The sequence below is a fragment of the Myotis yumanensis genome, unplaced genomic scaffold, assembly GCF_028538775.1.
Source record: "Myotis yumanensis isolate MYYU_CA2020_CCGP unplaced genomic scaffold, mMyoYum1.0.hap1 SCAF_24, whole genome shotgun sequence".
Lineage (NCBI taxonomy): Eukaryota > Metazoa > Chordata > Mammalia > Chiroptera > Vespertilionidae > Myotis > Myotis yumanensis.
The window spans coordinates 10,318,933-10,336,114 of record NW_027223775.1 but is presented as its reverse complement, the minus strand read 5'-3'; the positions used below and the strand labels follow the sequence as shown (position 1 = coordinate 10,336,114).

General features: G+C 46.1%; 1 protein-coding gene and 3 pseudogenes across 1 annotated transcript; all 4 read left to right on the top strand.

Moving 5' to 3' along the window:
* The first annotated feature begins 243 nt into the window (after positions 1 to 243).
* On the top strand, positions 244 to 573 carry LOC139000520 (T-cell leukemia/lymphoma protein 1A-like). Its single transcript, XM_070402670.1, has one exon. The coding sequence runs from the start codon at positions 244 to 246 to the stop codon at positions 571 to 573; it is 330 nt and encodes a 109-aa protein (XP_070258771.1).
* A 4,319-nt stretch (positions 574 to 4,892) lies between these two features.
* LOC139000519 (T-cell leukemia/lymphoma protein 1A pseudogene) lies at positions 4,893 to 5,231 on the top strand (annotated as a pseudogene).
* A 4,708-nt stretch (positions 5,232 to 9,939) lies between these two features.
* On the top strand, positions 9,940 to 10,287 carry LOC139000517 (protein p13 MTCP-1 pseudogene; annotated as a pseudogene).
* A 4,828-nt stretch (positions 10,288 to 15,115) lies between these two features.
* Positions 15,116 to 15,454, top strand: LOC139000516 (T-cell leukemia/lymphoma protein 1A pseudogene; annotated as a pseudogene).
* Positions 15,455 to 17,182: the final 1,728 nt, after the last annotated feature.

Sequence of the window (17,182 nt, the reverse complement as noted above, 5' to 3'; positions counted from 1 at the left end):
AAGTATGTTTTGTACATTTTCTTCTAGGAGAGAGATCTAAAGCTAAAAAGAAAGAAAAGTTGAGATTTATGAATTTGCAAAATAAAACAAAGGCAACCACAAACGCAATCATAAAAACCATAAAGATAAAAGCCGAGGTCAAATGCCTTTGGAGACCCGATCCCCTGTCTTTCAATACCAGGATCGAAGTAGCGAGAGGCTCTGAGAAGCTGTGGCTGTTGCTCCTTGGACCACGGAGGGGTCATGGCTGAGCTCCCGTCGAAGGTGCACCTCCTATCGCACCCCATCTGCCTGATGCTCCGTGGGCACTCGGTGTATGAGGACGAGAAACAGCGCACGTGGCTGTATCACGTCATGGAGACAGGAGGTGTCCTGCAAGTACGGTTGCGTCAGGAAGACATCCCCAGTTGGTACATCTCACTCAACACCAGCCCTCTGACCTATATCACCATGTGGACGCTCCACCCTTGTGGCCAGTATGTGGATCCCATATGCCGGTTCTGGCGCATCGTGCACCACGTCAAGGAGAATGGAGTGGAGGAAATGATCCTTGAGCTGATGCAACACTCATAGGACATGTGATGGTGTCCCTGGTTCTTGTCAATCTGAGCCCCAGTACTGCTTGCCTGCCGGTGGGACATGTATAGTTCTGTTCACCTTTTAATAAGCTCTGTTATTCTATCTGCCACCCCCTGGGTGTGAGGGCATATTGATGTCTCTCTCTCTCTCTTCTTGTTCTTCTTCTTGTTTTTCTTCTTCTTCGCGTTTCTCTCTGTCGCTCTGACTCTCTGTCTCTCTCTGTCTCTCACCCTCTCTCTCAAATCAATAAAAGCTTTTTTAGCTAAGCTGGTGTTTCTCAGTATTTGATGGACTACCTATGAACCCGGATGTCACGGTTCAATTCCTGGTCAGGGTACAGACATGACTTAACCAATGAGCCCTATCTCGTTTGGCTCAGTGGATAGAGGGTTGGACTGTGGACTCTGGAAGGTCCCAGGTTTGATTCTGGTCAAGGGCACATGCTCTGGTTGTGGGCTCGATTCCCAGTAGGGGGCATGCAGAAGGCACCCGATATATGATTCTCTCTCATTGTTGATGTTTCTCACTTCCTTCCTGTATGAAATCAATCCTACATAAAGTTTCCAGTCGACTGGTCATCTGTTCAACCAATCAAAGCATAATATGCAAATGATATACTAAGGTTGCTCAACTGCTCGCTATGACATGCATTGACCACCAGGGACAAGACATTCAGACTTGAAGGTCAGCTTGCTGCTTGGGTCTGGTTGATCCGGACTGAGTGAGATGGGCTGGACATGCCCTGGAGCCCTCTCAAGGTCCCTCCCCAGCTAGGCAACCCCAGGTGTCCCTCCCCAGACCTAATGGGGGACCGGTGGGGTGCCTTGGCCTGGCCTGTGCCCTCTGGCAATCTGGGACCCCTCAGGGGATGTCAGAGAGAGAGTTTCAGCCATTCCCCACAGTCCAGGCCAAGGCACCACACTGGTGCTCGAATTTGTGCACCGGACCTCGAGTAAAAATATATCAATCAGAGAAAGACAAAGAAAAAGGCCTTAAGCCTGAAAATATTAGCCCAGCCCCAGTAGACAAGGCTCAAAGACATCACTGGAAATAGTTTTCCTTTCAATGACCAGTATTCTCATTGTTTGATCTCCTGAGGTTGGTCAACCAATACTACCTCTCCAAAAAGAGAATGAATGTTTGGAGGATTATGGGTGTTTTATGCTGATCATCTATTTCCTTTGAGGAATTACGAGGGATGCCAGGGCTAGTCTCCTGAAGGTTCTAGTCAGCTCTGTATATGGCTTACCCTCAAGCTATGGATGCATTTGGTTTTTTAGTTGTATTTAGCACTAAACAGCCCCAAACAAAGCCCAGCGATCATAAAATTCATCTAGCATCGCACCAGAGAGTGGCAGCTGTAGAGGGAGCTGGAGGGAGCCCCAGAAATCAATTTCAGCGCATCCATTCTTGCATTAAAGAGATCACTGCCTGCTGATTATATTCTCCTCTTTTAGGAAAGTGTAAATGCAAATTGAGACCTTTAAGGCTGAGTACTGGGGAGCATGAGGGATGTGTTTCTAAGGTGTGTTTTTCGTATTCAAAATATTGCACTACGGGCCCAGCCGGCGTGGTTCAGTGGCTGAGTGTGGGAAGCAGCCGATCCGTGATTCCCTCTCATCATGGATGTTTCTCTCCCTCTTTTTTTCCTTCCTCTCTGTGTCAATAAAAACATTTAAAAGATATTAAGCAAGTGTTGCATTCAGATTAAATGCACATTGTTTTAAAATATTATATATTTTTTTGTTTAACATACCAGGTGGGTAGTCATTTAAAGACCACCTAGCGCCCGAACTGGTTTGGCTCAGGGGATAGAGCCTCGGGCTTTTTTTTTCAAATATATTTTCATTGTTTTCAGAGAGGAAGGGAGAGGGAGAGTGTTAGAAACATCCATGATGAGAGAATCATGGATAGGCTGCCTCCTGCATGTGCCTCACTGGGGATCAAGCCCACAACCTGGGCATGTGCCCTTGACCGAGAATCAAACCCGGGACCCTTCAGTTCACAGGATGACACTCTATCCACTGAGCCAAACCGTCTAGGGCCTATTTGACTTTTTCAAAGGGAGGAAATGCCTTGAAGAAGAATGAAGCATCTCAGAATTCATGTCACAGTAATTACATGAATTCATGTTATTCATGGGAATTACAACTCACCTCACCATTCTTTCCACGTTGTTCCTGTAAATGCAGGCTATGACTAAAATGAATCATGTAGATAAACAGCATGTTTGTATAAGACTCCTAGGAACTAATTTTACAAGATAAGAACTCTGACCTTTCTAGTTCTGGGAGATTTGATGACCTTCAACCTTAGAACCAGGAGGACAAAGTCAAGGATGACACACACTGGACTGTCACCTGACCACTTGCAAGGTCCTTATCAGATTGGATTGTGCCTGTGGGCACGTAAAGAACTCCTCAAGCCCCGCCCCCTGACCTCTTTGCTCTGTTTGGCCTCTCCCTCCTTATAAAAGCCTCTGCCTGCACTGAGATGTGCAGATGGGTGTTGGGACCAGCTTCCCCCTTTTTCTCAGGTTGCCAGCACCTGAATAAACCTCTTTCCTACCTCACCACCACCTGTCTCACGGAACTGGTTTCTGGGGTGTGAGTCAGTGGTACCTTGTTTTTTCTGGACACATTCCTGGTACATGGATGCCTGGGAATATGTATCATGGCCATTTTATTTCTTCTGCAGGTGACAGGAGGAAGCAGAGACCGGTCACAAAGGAAAGGAGCGAAGAACGGTTCTTTGCCTTCAGAGCAAGAAGAACAGGTAAGAAAAAGATGGATGGGAGGAGGAGGAGGAAGGATTGGGGATGGAATCTGATCTGAGGGAGGAATTTGGACTTTGTGGACTGAAGAGAGTTTAGCAGCAAAACCATACAGCTCTTGCTAAGAACATGGCTGAGGTTTGGCGAAGGGAAGGAATATTCTATAAGTGATGTTATGAGACCTCAGAAATTCTACTTGTTGTTTAACCTGTCTCTTTGCTTCCTGTTTGTCTGATCAGCTATCCCAGGCATCTGTCTGTCCCTGAATATTTTCGTCTTCCCTCTCTCACCAGCACCTGAGAAGTAAGACCGCTGTTAAGAAGCCCACCTGGACACTGAATTGAGCTTTGCCAGCTGTTAAAGGTAAAGCATATTATTTGCATGGAGTGGTTTATTCTATGGTTTGTGAGTTTCCTCTGACATGATCAGAAAGGAGGTGGTGGTGGCAGGACAAAAAGAAAAGTTGAACCAACTACAAAGTTTTAATTAATAAAAAAAGAAAAGAAAAGGAAAGAAAGAGAAGAGAAAAGAAAAGAGCCCGGCTGGCATGGCTCAGTTGTTTAGCTTAAACCTAGAAACCAGGGGATGTGGATTCGATTCCCAGTCATGCCACATGCCTGGGTTACAGTCTTGATCCCCAGTAGGGGGCATCCAGGATGCAACCAATCCGTGATTCTCTGTCATCATTGATCTTTCTCTTCCCCCCCCTCTCCTTTCCTCTCTGAAATCAAGAAAACTATATGAAAAAATATGAAAGAATAGTCATGGCACGGTAAAGTAGAGCATTGAGCTAATCCAATAAAATAAAAAGGCTAATATGCAAATCCACAAAACGGCAGAACAACTGGATGCTATGACACGCACTGACCACCGGGGGCAGATGCTCATGGCAGATGCTGTCCACCAGTGGTCAGTGTACTCCCACAGCGGGAGCGCCACTCAGCCAAAAGCCAGACTCGAGCACATGGGGGTGGTGGGAGCCTCCACAGCAGCACTAAAGCAGGCATATGGCTTCAGTTGGACATTCCTCAACGGGTCCTGGACTGGGAGAGGCTGCAGGATTGGCTGAGGGACCCCCCTGAGTGCATAAATTTTGTGCACTGAGCCTCTAATAATATTATAATAACTGTATGGTGTCAGATGGGTATGAGATTAAATGCATGATTTCTTAGTTCATTATATCACGTCTAATCATTAGGGTGTACACCTGCAATGAACCTAATGTTCTATATCAACTGTCATTTAAAAAATGTTTTTAAAATGCCATAGGACCATGTTACGTTCACAGAGTCATATTTTACATTAAGTACATTTAGTACAGTTTGTTCTAGAAGAGAGATCTAAAGCTAAAAAGGAAAGAAAAGTTGAGATTTATAAATTTGAACCAAAGGCAACCACAAACACAACCGTAAAAACCATAAAGTTAAAGCAGAGGTAAAATGCATTTGGTGACCCGATCCCCTGTCTTTCGATACCAGGACCGAAGTAGCGAGAGCCTCTGAGAAGCTGTGGCTATTGCTCCTTGTACCACGGAGGGGTCATGGCCGAGCCCCCTTTGAAGGTGCACCTCACCTCGCACCCCCTCCGCCTCAGGATCCGTTGGCCCTCGGTGTACCAGGACGAGAAGCAGCGCACGTGGCTGCACCACGTCATGGAGACAGGAGGTGTCCTGCAAGTACGGTTGCGCCAGGAAGACATCCCCAGTGGGCATGTCGCACTCACCACCTCCCAGCTGGACACGAGCACCATGCCTGTGCTGTGGACGCGCCACCCTGGCAGCCAGTACCAGGACTCCATGGGCCGGTTCTGGCGCATCGTGCACCACGTCAAGGAGAATGGCATGGAGGAAATGATCCTTGAACAGATGGAAGACTCATAGGACACGTGATAGTGTCCCTGGCTCTTGTACATGAGGCCCAGTCCTGCAGCCCGCTGGTGGGACGTGTATACTTCTGTTCACCTTTTTACTAGGCTCTGTTATTCTATCTGCCACCCTCTGGGTGTGAGGGCACATTGATGTCTCTCTCTCTCTCTCTCTCTCTGTCTCTCTCTCTCTCTCTCTCTTTTTCTTGTTCTTATTGTTCTTCTCGTTCTTGTTCTTCTTCTTGTTCTTCTTCTTGTTCTTCTTCTTCTTGTTCTTCTTCTTCTTCTTCTTCTTCTTCTTCTTCTTCTTCTTCTTCTTCTTCTTCTTCCCTTTCTCTGTCTCTCTCTGTCTCTCTCCTTCTCTCAAATCAATAAAAGCATTTTGAGCCTTGTTGGTGTTTCTCAGTGGTTGAGGGATGACCTATGAACCCAGAGGTCACAGTTCGATTCCTGATCAAGGCACATACAAGAATTGACCAATGAGCCGTAGCTTGTTTAGCTCAGTGGATAGAGGGTTGGACTGTGGACTCTGGAAAGTCCCAGGTTCGATTCTGATCAAGGGCACATTCTCTGGTTGTGGGCTCGAGCCCCAGCTGGGGGCATGCAGGAGGCAACCGATGTATGATTCTCTCTCATCATTGATGTTTCTTGTTTCCTTCTTGTATGAAATCAATTCTATATAACAAAAGCCTAATATGCTAAGCGTCTAGTCGACCGGTCATCTGTTCAAGCAATCAAAGCATAATATGCAAATGATATACTAAGGTTGCTCAACTGCTCGCTATGACAAGTATTGACCACCAGGGACAAGACATTCAGATTGGTAGGTCAGCTTGCTGCTGGGGTCTGGCTGATCGGGACTGAGTGAGACATGCTGTACACTCGCTGCAGCTCTCCGATGGTCCCTGCCAGCTGGCAGACCTCCCGTTTCCCTCCCCAGATCTAATGGGGCACCGGTGGGGTGCCTTGGCCTGTCCTGTGCCCTCTTGAAATCTGGGACCCCTCGGGGGAAGTCAGAGAGCCAGTTTCGGCGGATCCCCGAAGGCCAGGCCGAGGCACCACACTGGTGCACAAATTCCCCCAAACATTCGTTCTTTTTTTGGAGAAGGTATTATTGGGTCACGAACCTCAGGAGATCAAACAATGAGAACGTTGGTCATTGAAATGAAAACTATTTTCACTGATGTCTTCGAGCCTTGTCTACCGGGGCTGGGTTAATATTTTCAGGCTTAAGGTCTTTTTCTTTTTCTTCCTCTGTTTAATATATTTTTACTACAGGCCCAGGTTTCAGGCTCGATCTCCAGTAGGGGGCATGTGGGAGGCCGCCAATCTATGATTGTCTTTAATGCAACCATGGATGTCCTTAAATTGATTTCTGGGGCTCCCTCTGGCTCCCCCTCCAGCCTCCTCTCGCTGGTGCGATGGTAGATGAATTTTATGATCGCTGGGCTTTGTTTGGGGCTGTTCAGTGCTAAACACAATTAAAAACCCAAATGCACATACAGCTAAACGCTAAAGCCGTGATTCTCTCTCATCATGGATGTTTCTCTCCCTCTCGATTTCCTGTCCTCTCTGAATCAATGAAATCATTTTTAAAAAATATTAGCAATTGTTGCATTCAGATGGCATGCACATTGTTTTAAAATAGTTTACTATTTTTTTGGTTTAACATACCAGGGGGGTTGTCATTTAAAGACAACCTAGCGCCTGAACTGGTTTGGCTCAGTGGATTGAGCATCGGCCTGCAGACTGACGGGTCCTGGGTTCGATTCCCTGTCATGGGCACATGCCCGGGTTTCAGGCTCCTTCCACAGTGGGGGGTGTGCAGGAGGCAGCCGGTCCATGATTCTCTCTCATCTTCACTGATGTTTCTATCTCTCTCTTCCTCTCAAAAATCATATATATATATATATATATATATATATATATATACATATATATATATATATATATATATATATATATATATTTATAATAGAGACCACGTCTTGAGGTGTGTCACGTGTTGCACTGCAGACACTCTGTCTCATGACTCCTTTGGGCTCGATTCCTTCGAGGGCAGTATGAGGGTGACATTTGATCTATGTTTCTTTTCACCAATTTTTTCTTTTTTCTTTTTCTTTTGCTTCTCCTAAATGCCAACAGGCAGATGTCATACATTTCCTGAGGAGCCCATTCATCTTTCCTTCCTAATTGGGGAGGAGGTTGCCTCAGTCCAGGTCATTGAGCTGTGAGTTTTTTTAATTTTTTTTTTCAGAGAGGAAAGGAGAGGGAGAGAGTTAGAAACATCCATGATGAGAGAATCATGGATCGGCTGCTTCCTCTACGTCCCTCACTGGGGATCAAGCTCAGAACCGGGGCATGAGCCCTTGACCAGGAATCGAACCCTGTACCCTTCAGTTCGCAGGCCGACAGTATATCCACTGAGTCAAACCAGCTTGGGAAAATTTGACTTTTCTAAAGGGTCCAAATGCCTTGAAGAAGAATGAAGCATCTCAGCATTCATATCACAGTGGAAATTACAACTCACCTCACCATTCTTTCCACATTGTTCCTGTAAATACAGACTCTGACTAATAATGAAGCTTGTAAGTAAACAGCATGTTTGTATAAGATTTCTAGCAACTAATTTTACAAGATATGAACTCTGACATTCCAGTTCTTGGAGATTTGATGACCTTCAACCTTTGAACAAGGAGGACAAAGTCTAGGATGACGCATACTGGACTGACACCTGACCACTTGCAAGACCCTTATCAGATTGGACTGTGCCTGTGGGCACGTAGAGAACTGCTCAAGCCCCGCCCCCTGACCTCTTTGCTCTGTTTGGCCTCTCCCTCCTTATAAAAGCCTCTGCCTGCACTGAGATGTGCAGATAGGATTTGGGACAAGCTTCCCCCTTCTTCTCAGGTTGCCGGCACCTGAATAAACCTCTTTCCATCCTCACCACCACCTGTCTCACGGAACTGGTTTCTCTGGTGTTAGTGATACCTTGTTTTTTCTGGACACATTCCTGGTACATGGACTCCCGGGAATATGTGTATCATGGTCATGTTCTTTCTTCTGCAGGTGACAGGGGGAAGCAGAGACCGGTTACAGAGAAAAGGAGCGAAGAACGTTGCTTTGCATTCAGAGCAAGAAGAACAGGTAAGAAAAAGATGGATGGGAGGAGGAGGATGAAGGATTGGGGATGGAGTCTGATCTGAGGGAGGAATTTGGACTTTGCGGACTGAAGTGAATTTAGCAGCAAAACCATACAACTCTTGCCAAGATCATGGCTGAGGTTTGAAGAAGGGAGTAATCATTCTATAAGTGATGTTATGAGACCTCAAGAATCCTACTTGCTTTTTCACCTGTCTCTTTGCTTCCTGTTTGCCTGATAACCTATCCCAGTATCTGTCTGTCCCTGAATATTTTGGTCTTGCCTCTCTCGCCAGCACCTGAGAAGCAATACCGCTGTTAAGAAGACCACCTGGAAGCAGACGTTAGCTTTGTTTCTCTGCCATCTCTTAAAGGTAAAGCATCTTATTTGCATATTATTCGCATGGGGTGCCTTGTTCTTTGCTTTGTGAGTTCCCTCTGAGTTGAGAAGAAAGAAAGTGGTGGTGTCAGGACAAAAAGAAAATTTGAACCAACTAAAAGTTTTAATTAAGAAAAAAGAAAAAAAAGTAAAGTAAAGAAAATAAAAGACAAGAAAGGAAAGGAAAAGAGCCTGTCTGGCATGGCTCAATCGTTCAGCTTAAACCTAGGAACCAGGAGATGTCGATTCGATTCCCAGTCATGGCACATGCCCGGGTTACAGTCTTGTTCCCCAGTAGGGTGCGTGCAGGAGGCAACCTTTCCGTGATACTCTGTCATCAGTGAACTTTCTCTTTCTCTCCCTCTCCCTTCCTCTCTGAAATCAGTAAAAATATATGAAAAAAATGAAAGAACAGTCATGTCGCAGAAAAGTAGAGCATTGAGTCAATCCTATATAATAAAAGGCTAATATGAAAATCTACCAAATGGCAAAACAACTGGTCGCTATGACACGCACTGACCACCGGGGGGAGATAGGGCAGAAGCTGTTCACTGGTGGTTAGTGCACTCACAGAGGGGGAGTGATGTTGAGCCAAATGTCAGGCACACAGCTGCCGAGCACAGGGGGGTGGTGGGAGCATCCACGGCAGCACTAAAGTGGGCCTAAGCTGTCATTTGGACATCCCTCAATGGGTCCCGGACTGGGAGAGGCCGCTGGGCTGACAGAGGAACCCCCCAAGTGCATGAATTTTGTGCACTGAGCCTATAATAATATTATAATAACTGTGTATGGTGTCAGATGGCTCTGATATTAATTTCATGATTTCTTAGTCCATTATATAAAGCCTAATCATGGCGTGTACCCCTGAAATGAACCTAAGGTTGTATGTCATATGTCATTTTAAAAATGTTTTAAAAATTCTATAGGACCATGTTACCTTACAGAGTCACATATTACTTCAAGTATGTTTTGTACAGTTTGTTCTAGAAGAGAGTTCTAAAGCTAAAAAAGAAAGAAAAGTTGAGATTTATAAATTTGCAAAATAAACCAAAGGCAACCACAAACACAACCATAAAAACCATAAAGAAAAAAGCCAAGGTAAAATGCACTTGGAAACCCTATCCCCTCTCTTTTGTTACCAGGACCGAAGTAGCAAGAGGCTCTGAGAAGCTGTGGCTGTTGCTCCTTGGACCACGAAGGGGTCATGGCCAAGCTCCCGTCAAAGTTGCACCTCACCTCACACCCCATTTGCCTGAGGATCCATGGGAACTCGGTGTATGAGGACGATAAGAAGCGCACGTGGCTGCATCTCGTCATGGAGACAGGAGGTGTCCTCCAAGTTCGGTTGAGCCAGGAAATAATCCCCAGTGGGCATATCGCACTCACCACCAGCCCGGAGCCCTCGAGCACCATGCCTTTTATGTGGACGCTCCACCCTGGCGACCAGTACCTTGACTCCTTGTGCCGGTTCTGGCGCATCGTGCACCACATCAAGAAGAATGGCGTGGAGGAAATGATCCTTGAGCTGATGGAAGACTCAAAGGACACATGATGGGGTCCCTGGCTCTTGTCAACTTGAGCCCCAGTCCTGCTGGCCTGTTGGTGCGTGTGTATAGTTCTGTTCACTTTTTAAATAAGCTCTGTTATTCTATCTGTCACCCTCTTGGTATGAGGGCACATTGATGTCTCTCTCTCTCTCTCTCTCTCTCTCTCTCTCTCTTCTTGTTCTTGTTCTTCCTGTTCTTGTTTTTGTTGTTTTTGTTGTTGTTGTTGTTGTTGTTGTTGTTGTTGTTGTTCTTCTTCTTCTTCTTCTTCTTCTTCTTCTTCTTCTTCTTCTTCTTCTCCTCCTCCTCCTCCTCCTCCTCCTCCACCTCCTACTTTCCCTCCTCCTACTTCTCTCTCTCTCTCTCTGTCCCTTTGTCTCTCTGTCTCTCTCTGTCTCTATCCCTCTCTCTCAAATAAATAAAAGCATTTTGAGCCCAGCTGGTGTTTCCCAGTGGTTGAGGGATGACCTATGAACCCAGAGGTGACTGTTTGATTCCTCGTTTGGGCAAAGACAAGAATTAACCAATGAGCCCTACTTTGTTTGGCTCATGGATAGAGGGTTGGACTGTGGACTCTGGAAGGTCCCAGGTTCGATTCTGGTCAAGGGCACACACTCTGGTTGTGGCTCGATCGCCAGTAGGGGGAGTGCATGTGGGACCCGATGTATGATTATCTCTCATCATTGATTTTTCTCTCTCCCCTCCTGTTTGAAATCAACCCTATACAATAAAAGCATAATATGTTAAGTGTCCAGTAGACTGGTCATCTGTTCAACCAATCAAAGCATAATATATAAATGATATACTAAGATTGCTCAACTGCTTGCTATGACAAGCATTGACCAACAGGGACAAGACATTCAGACTGGTAGGTCAGCTTGCTACTGGAGTCTGGTTGATCAGGACTGAATGAGATGTGCTGGACAAGCCCTGGAGCCCTCCCATTGTCCCACCCCAGCTGACCAACCTCCCATATCCCACCCTGGCCCCGATCGTGCACCGGTGGTGTCCCTTGGCCTGGCCTGTGCCCTCTCGTAATCTGGAAACCCTCAGGGAATGTCAGAGAGCCAGTTACGGCCCAATCCCGCAGGCCAGGCCGAGGCACTACACTGGTCCACAAATTCGTTCACTGGGCCTCTATTAAAAATATATTAAACAGAAAAAGACAAAGAAAAAGACCTTAAGCCTGAAAATTATAGCCAAGCCCAGGTAGACCAGGCTCAAAGACATCACTGGAAATAGTTTTCATTTCAATGACCAGCGTTCTCATTGTTTGATCTCCTGCGGTTCGTCAACTGATACTACCTTGTCCAAAAAAAGAATGAAAGTTTGGGGGATTACGGGTGTTTTATGCTGATCATCTCGTTCCTCTGAGGAATTACGAGGGATGACAGGGTTGTCTCTTGAAGGCTCGAAAAGGCTCTGTGTGTGGCTTTAGCGTCTAGCTCTGGATGCATTTGGATATTTAATTGTGCATAGCAGTAAACAGCCCTGAACAAAGCCCAGCTATCATAAAATTCATCTACCATCGCACCAGAGAGAGACAGCTGGAGGGGGGCCCGGGAGGAGCACCAGAATCAATTTCAGGGCATCCATGGTTGCATTATAGAGATAACTAACTGCTGATTAAATTCTCCTCTTGCACGAAAGTGTTTGCAAATGCAAATTGAGACCTTTAATGCTGAGGACTGGGGAGGGTGAGGGTCGTGTTTCTAAGTTGCATTTCTCATAATCAAAATATTACCCTTCCGGCCCGGCAGGAGTGGCCCAGTGGTTGAGCATCGACCTATCAACCAGGAGGTCACGGTTCGATTCCTGGTCAAGGGCACATGCCCAGGTTGCAGGCTCCATCGCCAGTAGGGGGTGTGTGGGAGGCGGCCCATCCGTGATTCTCTCTCATCATGGATGTTTCTCTCTCTCTCTCTTTCCCTTCCTCTCTGAGTCAATGAAATCATTTAAAAAATATTATTCAATTGTTGCATTCAGATGAAATGAACATTGTTTTTTTTTTTTTTTTTTTTTTTTTTTTTTTTTTTTTAAATATTTTATTGATTTTTTACAGAGAGGAAGGGAGAGAGATAGAGAGTTAGAAACGTCGATGAGAGAGAAACATCGACCAGCTGCCTCCTGCACATCTCCTACTGGGGATGTGCCCGCAACCCAGGTACATGCCCTTGACCGGAATCGAACCCGGGACCTTTCAGTCCGCAGGCCGACGCTCTATCCACTGAGCCAAACCGGTTTCGGCTGAACATTGTTTTAAATAGTTGCTTTTTTTTTTTTTTTGGAAGACGACCTAGCGCCCGAACAGGTTTGGCTCCGTGGATAGAGCGTCGGCCTTTTTTTTCAAATATATTTTCATTGAATTCAGAGAGGAAGGGAGAGGGAGTGAGATAGAAACATCCATGATGAGAGAATCATGGATAGGTCTGCCTTCTGCAAGGACCTGACTGGGATCGAGTCCACAGCCGAGGCATGTGCCCTTGACCGAGAATCAAACATGGGACCCTTAATTTCGAAGGCTGACACTATTAACTGAGCCAAACCGGCTAGGGCCTAGTTGACTTTTTCTAGGGGTGGAAACGGCTTGAAGAAGAATGAAGCATCTCAGCATTCATGTCACAGTAATTACATGAATTCATGTGATTCATGGGAATTACAACTCACCTCACCATTCTTTCCACATTGTTCCTGTAAATGCAGACTCTGACTAATAATGAAGCTTGTGGGTAAACAGCATGTTTGTATAAGACTCCTAGGAACTAATTTTACAAGATATGAACTCTGACCTTCCCAGTTCTGGGATATTTGATGACCTTCAACCTTAGAACCAGGAGGACAAAGTCTAGGATGATGCACACTGGATCGACACCTGACCACTTGCAAGATCCTTATCAGATTGGACTGTGCCTGTCGTCATGTAGAGAAATTCTCAAGCCACGCCCCCTGACCTCTTTGCTCTGATTCGCCTCTCCCTCCTTATAAGAGCCTCTGCCTGCACTGTGATGTGCAGATAGGTTTTGGGACGAGCTTCCCCCATCTTCTCAGGTTGCCGGCACCTGAATAAACCTCTTTCCTTCCTCACCACCACCTGTCTCACGGGACTGGTTTCTGGGGTGTGAGTCAGGGGAACCTTGTTTTTTCTGGACACATTCCTGGTACATGGACTCCCTGGAACAGGTGTAGCATGGCCATTTTATTTCTTCTGCAGGTGACAGGGGGAAGCAGAGACCAGTCACAGAGGAAAGGAGTGAAGAACGGTGCTTTGTCCTCAGAGCCAGAAGAACAGGCAAGAAAAAAAAATGGATGGGAGGAGGAGGAGGAAGGACTGAGGATGGAGTCTGATCTGAGGAAGGAATTTGGGCTTCGTGGACTGAAGTGAATTTAGCAGCAGAACCATACAGCTCTTGCTAAGAACATGGCTGAGGTTTGGGGAAGGGAGAGATCATTCTATAAGTGAGTTATGAGACCTCAGGAATCCTACGTGCTCTTTCACCTGTCACGTTGCTTCCTGTTTGCCCGATCAGGTATCCCAGGTGTATGTCTGTCCCTGAATATTTTGATTCTACCTCTCTAAAATGCACCTGAGAAACAAGACCTCTGTTAGGAAGCCCACGTGGATGTTAACATTAGCTTTATTCCTGTATCAGTTGATAAAGGTCAAGCATATTATTTGCATGGGGTGGATTGTTCTATGTTTTGTGTGTTCCCTCTGAGATGATCAGAAAGAAGACGGGTGCTGTCAGTACAGAAAGAAAACTTGAACCACCTGCAAAGTTTTAATTAAGAAAAGAAAAGAAAAGAAGAGAAAAGAGCCCGGCCAACGTTCCTCAGTTGTTTATCTTAACCCTAGGAACCAGAAGATGTCGATTCGATTCCCCGTCAGGGCACATGCCTGGGTTACTGTCTTGATCCTCAGTAGGGGGCATGCAGGAGGCAACCAATCCATGATTCTCTGTCATTGATCTTTCACATTCTTTCCCTCTCCCTTCCTCCCTGAAATCACTAAAACTATATGAAAAAAAAGTAAGAATAGTCATGGTACAGAAAAGTAGAGCATTGAGTCAATGCAATTGTATATAGTAAAAGGCTAATATGCAAATCGACCAAATGGCAGAACAACTGCTCACTATGACACACACTGACCACCAGGGGCAGATGCTCATGGCAGGAGCTGTGCACTGGTGGTCAGTGCACTCCCACAGGTGGAGTGCCGCTCAGCCAAACGCCAGGCTCACAGCTGCGAAGCATAGGGGTGGGAGGGAGCCTCCACAGCAGCACTAAACTGGGCCTTAGCCATCAGTTGGACATCCCTCAAGGGGTCCCAGACTGGGAGAGGCCCCAAGGATGGCTGAGGGACACTCCAGAGTGCATAGATTTTTCTGCACTGAGCCTCTAGTAATATTATAATAACTGTGTATGGTGTCAGAGGGGCATGAGATTGATTGCATGACTTCTTACTCCATTATATAATGTCTAATCATTGGGGTGTACCCCTGAAATGAACCTAATGTTCTATGTCAACTGTCATGTAAAAAATATTCTTGAAAATCCATAGGACCATGTTACCTTCATAGAGTCATGTTTTACCTTAAGTATGTTTTGTATAGGTTTCTCAAGAAGAAAGATCTAAAGCTAAAAATGAAAGAAAAGTTGAGATGTATAAATTTTTAAAATAAACCAAAGGCAAACACAAACACAACAGTAAAAATGATAAAGATAAAAGCCGAGGTAAAATGCATTTGGAGACCCCATCCCCTGTCTTTCGATACCAGGACCAAAAAGTGAGACGCTCTGAGAAGCTGTGGCTGTTGCTCCTTGGACCACGGAGGGGTCATGGCTGAGCTCCCATCGAACATTCACCTCACCTCGCACCCCAGCTACCTGAGTATCCGTGGGCCCTTGTTGTATGAGGACGAGAATCAGCACACTTGGCTGAATTTCCTCATGGACACAGTAGGTGTCCTGCAAGTATGTTTTATCCAGTTAGACATCCCAAGTGGCCATATCCCACTCACCACTAGTTCGCTGACCTCCAGCACCATCCCTTTGTTGTGGGCGCTCTACCCTGGCGACCAGTACCTGGACTCCATGTGCCAGTTCTGGTGCATCGTGCACCACGTCAAGAAGAATGGTGTGGAGGAAATGATACTTGAGCTGATGGAAGACTCGTAGGACACGTGATGGAGTCCCTAGCTCTTGTCAACCTGAGCCCCAGTCCTGCTGGCCTGCCGGTGGGACATGTATAGTTCTCTTCACCTTTTTAATAAGCTCTGTAGTTCTAGCTGCCACTCCCTTGGTACGAGGGCACATTGATCTCTCTCTCTCTCTCTCTCTCTCTCTCTTTTATCTTGTTCTTGTACTTCTTCTTCTTCATCTCCTTTCTCTCTGTCTTTCTGTGTCTCTCTGTCTCTCTCCCTCTCCCTCAAATCAATAAAAGCATATTGAGCTAAGCTGGAGTTTCTCAGTGGTTGAGGGACGACCTATCAACCCAGAGGTCACAGTTCGATTCTTGGTCAGGGCACAGACAAGAATTGACCCATGAGCTCCAGCTTGTTTGGCTCAGTGGATAGAGGGTTGGACTGTGGACTCTGGAAGGTCCCATGTTCAATTCTGGTCAAGGGCACATGTTCTGTTTGTGGGCTCTATCCCCAGTAGGGGGTGTGCAGGAGGCACGAGATGTATGATTCTCTCTTATCATTGATATTTCTCACTCCCTTCCTGTATGAAATCAATCCTATATAATAGAAGCCTAATATGCTAAGTGTCCAGTCGACTGGTCATCTGTTCAACCAATCAAAGCATAATATGCAAATGATATCCTAACGTTGCTCAACTGCTCGCTATGACATGCATTGACCACCAGGGACAAGACATTCAGACTGGTAGGTAAGCTTGCTGCTGGGATCTGGCTGATCGGGACTGAGTTAGACATGCTGGACACACTCTGGAGTCCTCCCATTGTCCCTCCCCAGCTGGCCAACATCCCGTTTCCCTCCCCAGACCTAATGGGGCACCGGTGGGGTGCCATGGCCTGGCCTGTGCCCTCTCGCAATCTGGGACCCCTCGGGAGATGTCAGAGAGCCAGGCCATGCTGAGGCACCACACCGGTACACGAATTCCCCCAAATATTCGTTCTTTTTTTTGGAGAGGGTAGTATTGGTTGACGAACCTCAGGAGATCAAACAATGAGAATGCTGGTCATTGAAATGAAAACTATTTCCAGTGATGTCTTCGAGCCTTGTCTACTGGGGCTGGGCTATTATTTTCAGGCTTAAGGTCTTTTTTTTTTTTTGTCTTTCTCTGTTTAATATATTTTTACTAGAGGCCCAGGTTTCAGGCTCGATTGTCAGTAGGTGCCGTGTGGGAGGCGGTTGATCCGTGATTCTCTTTAATGCAACCATGGATGTCCTGAGATTGATTTTTGGGGCTCCCTCTGGCTCCCCCTCCAGCTTCCTCTCTCTGGTCCAATGATAGATGAATTTTATGATTGCTGGGCTTTGTTTGGGCCTGTTTAGTGCTAAACACAATTAAAAACCAAAATGCACACAGAGCTAGATGCTAAAGCAGTGATTCTCAGTCATCATGATGTTTCTCTCCCTCTCGATTTCCCTTTTTCTCTGAGTCAATAATACCATTTAAAAAATATTAGCAATGGCTGCATTTAGATGGCATGCACATTGTTTTAAAAGACTTTATTATTTTTTTGGTTTAACATACCAGGTAGGTAGTCATTTTAAGACGACCTAGCACCCATGCAGGTTGGGCTCAATGGATAGAGCATCGGCCTGCAGACTGAAGAGGCACATGCCCGGGTTGGGGGCTTCATCCCCAGTGGGGTCCGTGCAGGAGGCACCCGGTCCATGATTCTCTCTCAACATCACTGATGTTTCTATCTCTCTC